The sequence below is a fragment of the Leptonychotes weddellii genome, chromosome 3, assembly GCF_054177405.1.
Source record: "Leptonychotes weddellii isolate Sample4059 chromosome 3, ASM5417740v2, whole genome shotgun sequence".
Lineage (NCBI taxonomy): Eukaryota > Metazoa > Chordata > Mammalia > Carnivora > Phocidae > Leptonychotes > Leptonychotes weddellii.
In genome coordinates this window covers 93,497,325-93,506,374 of record NC_138371.1, presented here as the reverse complement: position 1 = coordinate 93,506,374, position 9,050 = coordinate 93,497,325, and the positions used below count along the sequence as shown (strand labels likewise).

General features: G+C 37.3%; 1 protein-coding gene across 6 annotated transcripts in view; it reads right to left on the bottom strand.

Annotated features, from left to right (window-relative positions):
* The window catches only part of EPB41L5 (erythrocyte membrane protein band 4.1 like 5), a 143,066-nt gene that overhangs the window by 57,133 nt on the left and 76,883 nt on the right, over nt 1–9,050 (bottom strand). Inside the window, exon 17 of one of the 6 annotated variants that reach the window (XM_006736372.3) lies at nt 5,611–8,227. The exons of the other annotated variants lie outside the window; for them this stretch is intronic. Within the exon in view, the coding sequence (XP_006736435.1) occupies nt 8,047–8,227 (181 nt within the window). The 3' untranslated portion in view covers nt 5,611–8,046. Of the gene's footprint in view, nt 1–5,610; nt 8,228–9,050 lie in introns of those variants that run through there. 6 annotated transcript variants of the gene reach the window in all.

Here is a 9,050-nt window from a genome sequence, read left to right as displayed (position 1 = left end):
ATGGACTCTGAAAAACAAACTGAGGGTTCTAGAGGGGAGGGGGGTGGGAGGATGGGTTGGCCTGGTGGTGGGTATTGAGGAGGGCACGTTCTGCATGGAGCACTGGGTGTTGTGCACGAACAATGAATCATGGAACACTTTATCTAGAACTAATGATGTAATGTATGGGAATTAACATAAGAATAAAAAAAAAAAAAAAAAAGAAATGTGGTCATTTGTGAACAAAGGCTATTTTAGTGGAGTGGTAGCGTTAACACTACTAGACCATGCACAACCTAAATTTACACAGATTTAAGCAATGCCCCTCCTGAAGACACTTCCATCTCTTACAAAACTGTCATGTATTATGCTTTCATGAGAACAAGAAATTTAGTGCCACCTGCTGGAAAACCAGTCACAAATATGTGATCATTGTCCTCTTGAATGTGGCACTCTTGTGCATACACAACCTGCACAATCATACATAGCAGCTTAGTTGGCAAAGTCTGATTAGAATGGGTTCAAAATAGAATGAGAAGAAAGAGGAGACAGTATAGACAATTCTTTCATGGCAAGGAGTTTGGTATAAGTGGAACAAGGAAATGGAATAGCCAAAAAGGGAGGCAGATTCAAGAGAGGGTTTCTCTTTTAATGATGTTAGGTATCACAGACTGTTTCTGTGCTGATGAGAATATTCCAGTAGAGAGGGGAAAATGATGCTATAGCACAAGAAGGGAGAATTGCTGAAATGATGTTATTGAGTAGCTAGGAGTCAAGATCTAGTAGACAAGTGAAGAGGTAGGCTTCATTTTTTTTTATTTTTTTAAGATTTTATTTATTTGAGAGAGCGCGAGTGAGCAGGGGGGAGGGACAAGCAGACTCCCCACTGAGCAGAGAGCCTGACGTGGGACTCGATCCCAGGATCATGACCCGAGCGGAAGGCACACGCATAAGTGACTGACCCACCCAGGCATCCCAAGAGGTAGGCTTTAAATAAAAGAATGGATAGTTAAGCTAGTGAACAGCAGGAAAAGTAGAGTATATATGACCAAATGGAAATAACTTAATTGAGAAGATGATGATTGAGAAGATGATGGGAATATACTGAAGATCTCTTTTGGTTGCTTCTTTGCTCAATAAAGTAGGAAGGAAGGTCATTAATGGACAGTGAGGAGTGAGAAGTGTGGAAGTGGTGGAAGTTTGAAAGAAGAGAAATTCCTGCCAGCATCACATCAAAGTGTTTAAGGAAATGTGATAGGATTTCAGGCAGCACTAAAGACCTACTTGAGCTCAGGGGCCAAAATTTAAAGTGAGACCATTCAACAATGTTGCATTTTACATTGTCCATCTACATGTACCGTAGACATAGCTGGATTTAACCAGGATTGAATCCAGGATTTAACTAGAGGTGTACAACAGGAGAAGGGTCAAGAAATGTGAGGGTATGTACAAAGGAATAATTATAAATGACTGTGTGTAAGGAAGTGAGGAATAAGGAGGTGCTCTGGTAGATATTCAACAAGTAATGAGATGAATTTAAAAAGCAGCTATCAGGGCGCCTGGGTGGCTCAGTTGGTTAAGCGACTGCCTTCGGCTCAGGTCATGATCCTGGAGTCCCGGGATCGAGTCACGCATCGGGCTCCCTGCTCAGCAGGGAGTCTGCTTCTCCCTCTGACCCTCCTCCCTCTCATGCTCTCTGTCTCTCATTCTCTCTCTCTCAAATAAATAAATAAAATCAAAAATAAATAAATAAATAAAAAATAAAAAGCAGCTATCAGTACAAGCCTCCCCAATCTTTAACTTAAAAATTTGCAACGATTGCCCCAGGCCTCCTTACCAAATCGAAACTCCTCAGCACTGATCTCCAATGCCTTTCCATACCACACAAATACTTTTAACTGCTATTGCTCTAACATACCTGGTAAGCTCCACTTAAAGTGATAACTAGGATATTCTAAAGTTCCCAAATCTCCCCAAGTCTTTCTAAAGACTTCCAAAGGTTTTGATGCTGGCATTCCCAGAAAGAATTAATTTAAGTTGTTGAATGTAGTTCTTATCTCTGAACTCCTACAGTTTAAACTATTTTTTTTTAAAGATTTTATTTATTTATTTGAGAGAGAATGCTTAACCAACTGAGCCACCCAGGCGCCCCTGAACTCCTACAGTTTATAATTAAATAATCCCTGAAGCTAATAGCTGGGCTACAAACACAGCTTTGTTATAGAAAATTCTTCTATAAAATTGTACATATTCTAGTGGTATTTTACATCCTGGGATGTTTTCTATAATTTCTCTGGATACTGCTCTAACCAATTTCACAAGACAAATCAGGCCATCAACTGTCTTCCTATTACCATCTCTTACCTTTCATTCTTTTTTTTCTCCACCCACCCCTAATATTAATATTAACAATAATCAGTTATTAGTCAATAGACCAGACCCTTATTAAAGAATCTCCAACTTCTCACAAATCCTAACCATACACTGGGTATAGCTCATTTCTTCTTTATTAAAATTACTTAAAAACAAAACAAATGAGAATTCCTTTAAGCATAAAAAATTAGATCTGCAGCTGTTAAACCTGTTTTTAAGAGGAGGAGGTATAGGTTTATTACACCACTAAGGAAGTCTTCAGTCACACTCCTGGAGAATGTTGTTCTCCAAGTCAGATATCTACTCTCTGTGCCAATATACACAAAATGTTGGCCAGCTCTCAGGAACAAAATGTAAAAGTTCACTCGAGCACCATCACCTAGAATTAAGGCCACAGCTTGTTGTTAGGAACACAAAAGCTTAGGTAATTATCTAATAATAAAAAACTGTGAGAACAATTCCTTCAGGAAAAACAGGAGCACTTGTTTTTCTGCTTCAGTATAAAAATAAAAATATATCATTAAAAAAGCCACAGAAAAATTTTTTTCTTTCACCAATTTCTTTTGAAATTTTCTCTTCTCTTTATTAATTCTCCAAGAAGGCTAATATATTCCCCACCAATCCCACATGCTTAAAGCAGCTAAAATGTACACAGTAGCAAGAATTGAAGAAATGAAGTTATATAACACATATTCCAGTGAAAGTGACATGCTTCATTGCCCTAGTATTTCTATCACCAAAGTTAATGTCAAGCGGGTGAAATAAAGTTCTCACAATGATTTCACATGACTAAAGTAAAAAGCTAATTTATATGAACAAAGATGAGAAATTTCTATGTTCTTTAAAAAAGGGAGCTGAGCTTTCCAACAAGGGCCTGGCAAAATGGCTCCCACAAAGAAGAGTGATGAGAAGAAAGGCCGTTCTGCCATCAACAAGGCAGTGACCAGAGAATACACCAACATTCACAAGTAGATCCATGGAGTGGGTTTCAAGAAGTGTGGCCCTCGGGCACTCAAACAGATCTGAAAATTTGCCATGAAGGAGATGGGAACTCCAGATGTGTACATTGACACCAGGCTCAACAAAGCTGTCAGGGCCAAAGGAATAAGGAATGTTCCATACCGTATCTGTGTGCAATTGTCCAAAAAATGTAACGAGGATGAAGATTCACCAAACAAGCTCTACACAGTGGTCACCTCTGTACCTGTCACTGTTTTAAAAAATCTACAGTTAATGTGGATGCGAACTAATCGCTGATTGTTACAAATAAAGGTATAAAACTGAAAAAAAAGGGGTGGTGGGGAGCTGAGAAAAAATACTGTAAGATTCATAATAAACAGAAAGGAACTGACAAATCACATTTTATACTGAGACAAAAGCATACAGAGAGAGACACACACAGAGACACACACACAGAGGTTTCCCCACCCCAGAAGTTATCTTCAAATTCTATCCCTTATGTAGAAGCATCTCACATGGAACCATTGACAATTCTGGAATTCTGATGATGTGGTATAATTTATGTTAAAATACCAGAAGGAAGTATGTGGTGGTAAAGAGATTAAGTGTTATTGGATTTTATTTTTGCAAATCCATATGGTAAGCCCTATATACCAAGGATATAAAATAAATTAATGCAACTTAATATTACTATTTTCAGACCCAATATTCAAAGCCTAACACACACAAAATAATGGCCTTTCAAGCAATGAACTATGGTTTAGAAATGAAGCATATGCTCCAACCAAAACAGTTAAAGTACCATGGTTCAAATGATTACTGCTCCCACCATCAGTACATGCTGCACTAATATGGACAACCATCTCCCCACTTTTTCAGTTTACTCCTGTGAATACATAATAAAGGGATCAAAGCTGAGGATTAGTCTTCTCATTCCTATGAGGCCAGTCATCACAACAATCTTATATTCCTCCTGAAACCCAAGACACCGTAATCCTCCACTCCTTTCCACCACCCCCTTCATCTATTTTCCTGTTTTGGCAAGATGGAAAGATGAAATGCATGACATCAGGATACATAAAAGTGATAAAGCAAGACTATTAATCAAAATAACATTAGCATATCAACCAAGTAAATATGCAAAAATCTAGTAAATAAAAGAAACTACCATAATTAAGGTCCAGTTCATTGTTTTATCTCATGAAACAAGCTGTCTGCCTGCCCTTCACTTCATTTTTATATTCTGACACGTCTTTTACATCCTAGACAAAGATTCACCCAAGGGTTATAAACAATATTTGCTGGGTCAGTACTTTAAATAAATTTTAGAAATCCCCCTAAAAAAAGATTTGAATTATGCTGATGATATTAAAATCTTAGAATGTTTGTGTAAGGGGCGCCTAGGTGGTTCAATTGGTTAAGTGTCTGCCTTCGGCTCAAGTCATGATCCCGGGGTCCTGGGATCGAGCTGGCATCACATAGCATCAGGCTCCCTGCTCAGCAGGGAGTCTGCTGCTCCCTCTCCCTCGGCCTGTCTCCCCCGCTTGTGCTCTTCTCTCTCTCTCAAATAAATAAAATCTTAAAAAAACAAAAAACAAAAAAACCCACAAATGTTTGTGTACTAGTTATTTTTTCAAACACAGACATATACACCACAGGACAAATAAAATTTGTTTCTCTCTGCAAATCCGGGGCGCCTGGTTAAGCAACTGCCTTCGGCTCAGGTCATGATCCTGGAGTCCCGGGATCGAGTCCCGCATCGGGCTCCCTGCTCAGCGAGGAGCCTGCTTCTCCCTCTGACCCTTCCCCCTCTCATGTGCTCTCTCTCATTCTCGCTCTCTCAAATAAATAAATAAATCTTTAAAAAAATAAATAAATAAAAATAAAAGTATATATATGATTACCCTATCAAGGTCAAAAGGGTTAGACCATACTCAGACAGGTAAAAGCCTTTGAAGTGGTTTTACCATCAAAAGAAATAATTATCATAAGAGCTTGTTTATGTTCATGTGTGAAAGTGTAAAGATCACTAGCTTTGCTGTGTTTCTGTAAGGTTCTCTGTCTATAAAAGTACAGATGAAACATAACCAACCTAATTCAAGATGTTAAAATTAATTATGTTAAATAAAATTAAGCAAAACACTGAAGTTGAATCACATGGTCCTGGAGTTCTGTGCTGTTGGCTCCATCTGATCAGAAGGATAGTGACCAAGTAAGGTACTTCTGGAGAATATTAGTTCCCTAATCTAGAATGTATGACCACTTACCCTTTAAGCATAATAAAATGCAGAATATAAATAAGTTGGTGACGAAATATTTAATTTAGGATTATTCTTCATAGCTCTGGAAACATGTATATCTTGAAAATATCAGTAGCAAGAATAGTCACAATATTTGATATGAAATCCTAGATCATAGAGAAACTTGTAAAAAATAAACAGATTTGATTCTACTACCACTCAGTCTTAGCCTTTTACTTCCCCCACCCCCTGCGCACTGCCTTCTCTCCCTACCATCCCTCCAATCTAGTTTCTATCATCAGGACTTTACAAATGAACTATAATATAACAAGGTTTTCAAAGAAAGAATAATCATGATGTGATTCTTCCATCACTTAAATATAACAGTACTGATTAACTCAAATTCTAGTATAGAAATGACCACTTTCAATGTAAACTGAAGATCTTACTCTATTACTCTATTAGAATCCTTCCCTATTTCCTGAAGTTAAGATTCTGCTAAGATATATATATAAGGCATTGTTCAGCAGTCTAATCTTCAGATTTCAAGATTAATTTTAGGGTACAAAAAAGTCAAACCTTGGGACTTTCTAAAGACCTAAAAAGCTTTATTATTACACTTCTTTGGTTTCTATTACAGAAACAGTCATTTCTTAATCATATTCACACCCATGAATCTTTTCCTGAATGACACAAACCAGAGTTTTTGTGCTAAAATGTTATGATGCAAATTCCCTGCTTTAAAGAAAAAAATCACCATCAATAATACCTGACAATTATAATCTGAGCTATGTAAAGTCTAAAACAACTCTGAAGGATATACATTAGTGGCCATTTTTAAGCATGCTTTATGATGATAAGACTTAGGGAGGGAGCTGGGTTATTTAAGATATGGACCTGTGCATATTTACAGGATGTGCTAAAGAATACTTTGAGCTTCTGTCTCCTTAAAACAATTGTGATAGCGGTGTGTGGGTGGCTCAGTCGGTTAAGCGTCTGCCTTGGGCTCAGGTCATGATCCCAGTGTCCTGGGATTGAGCCCAGATCTGGCTCTCTGCTCAGCAGGGAGCCAGCTTCTCCCTCTCCCTCTGCCTGCCGCTCCCCCTGCTTGTGCTTGTGCACGGGCACACGCACGCTCTGTCAAATAAATAAAATCTTAAAAAAAAAGTTGGTGATAAAATCACAGACTGAAACCTGTCTATAAACTTCATTCCTAGATCTTACTTAATTTTGCTTACTTCTATTTTCTAATGACAAGTTGTATTCTATTTGCAACCAACAGTCCAGTAATAAAGCCCTCTGAAACCTGTATCTAGCAGAGAGGGATTAGACCAACCTCAGAAGTAAACAGGATGATATATGGGTTAGGTTGTTTATAATAAAGTTTCATTATCTTGATTATTATTATGAATTCTCAGACTATAATATATCTTCAAATTACCATATACATAGTTTTAAGGTTTGTTAAAATTTCTAAAAACTACAGAAAGGCAAAAGAAATGCTTCTCTTGTATCAGTTCCCATTACATTAGAAATGTACTTTTTCCAGATAATCTGCCTTTATGAATTAAATCAAAGAGCTTAGATGACTACATTCAAAGTTCATAAGGGACCAAAATAGTAATATATCCAATCCATTTGAAAGCGATATGGTTTGGGCTTTACTAAAGGTTGTACAAGGCTAGATTACGAGGCTGCTGCAAACCTGGGAAATCTACCAGATGCATAAGATGAAAAAGAGAAAATGAAAAGACAAAAGTAAATACATTTTCCATTTTGTACAACCATTCAGTAGTAATGTAACTAAATTTAGTTAACCACTAGTTAACTAGTTAATCATGCAAAAGTAACCATTTAGGTTTATCTCTTTACATGAATCACATTACTTTCGGTAAATTAAAATACTTGTTAAAAAGTAAAAGTGCTTTTAATTAAAAATTACATTTATTATGACTACAGAATCTTAGGCACTTAACTGAAATTAAGGCAAGGGTCACTGTAGAAGTATTAAAAATGGTATAGAAAAGCAGGCTTTATCAAAGTATCATATCACCAAAGGCTGATACATCGTGCCTGGACTATGCTTCCTTCTCACTTGTGATTAGTGTGTCTTATTCTTTTCACCTCAATCTATTTGGATGGCATGGGGTGAGAGGATAACAGGCAGCTTTTACACAAACACAAACCTTCTCCTGAGACATCTTCTGAGTGATGTATTAACATGTTAAAATCATGAAAAACCTTTCCAAAATTACAATGATATATACATACCCTTTCAATACAAAAGCATTGTCATTATCATTGATGGCATACAGCTTTCTTCACATTCTTTTTCCTTTCACAGAAGAATTCAATTACAAACAACACTACACAAGTAGTGACTCAATATAAAGTAATTTCTGCCAAATTCTAACGTGATCAATCCTCTATGTACGGAAAATGTATACCATCAACTTGCATGACAAAGAGTCCCAGTGTCTAACGGGCTTAACACTCATATCTCAGTCATGGCTGCATGGCCGGGAAAATGAACACCATGATGGACTCCTGCATTCTTCACATTGTGCTCATGGACAAAGTCAGTGTAGTTTCTATGTGCAGGCTGGGGTGGGGACAAGGCCCTTGTGTTCCACTGGTTTCCACCACGTTGACAGCAGTCACTGGCAGCAGAGAGCCTGGATGGTTGGGGAGTGGGAGGGGAGCACAGTTAGTCAACAGGAATAGGAGAAAATGGATGTGTAAGAGGTAATAAAGGAGAAAGGCAGTGTGACCAGCATGCACCACTGCTATGAGTAGTTATTGACATCTACTCCATGCAATGACTTACAAGAATGGGGGTGGGGGGGTAGAATCCACAAAGTTATATGTAGTGGAAAAGCTCAATATGGAAATATGAGTAAGCAATTAGAGTCAGTTAAGTGAATTAAATAACGAGGAAATTTCACAGAGAACAAAATACTCTATCTGTCCCTGATGTTGGTACCAAAATCAAAGTTAAAAATATTGTTTGAAGTTCTAATGAGAAGGAAAAAATATTTATGATCTAATTTAATTCAAGTATTTAAAAGGACACTTCTACATTATGGACAAAGGCACATACAGAAAAGAGCAACTATGAAAATTATTCCCCAAATTAAGTGATTTCACAAAACTGAAATCCAGGAAACAAAATTCAGAAAGAACATTAAAAAAACAAAAAAACAAAAAGCTACCTTCAGAGGCAATGTAATTTTACGTCAATGTTTCCAATTAACAATGGAGAATCATTGTTCCTTCTATAATCAAAGTTCACAGGACCTCAGAATCAAATTCAACAGGTACAGATAATGTGATGAAATTGTAAGCCCCTCCAAGGAACAGTTTAGTAAGTATAGTAAGATACCCTTATCACACAGTGCTATAGAATAGGCCTACAAAACTATGAGAGTGAAGCATGCATACAAGCAGTTCCTGGTGAGAAATAATTAGATCCTCCAGTAGAAAGAAACATTTGTCACA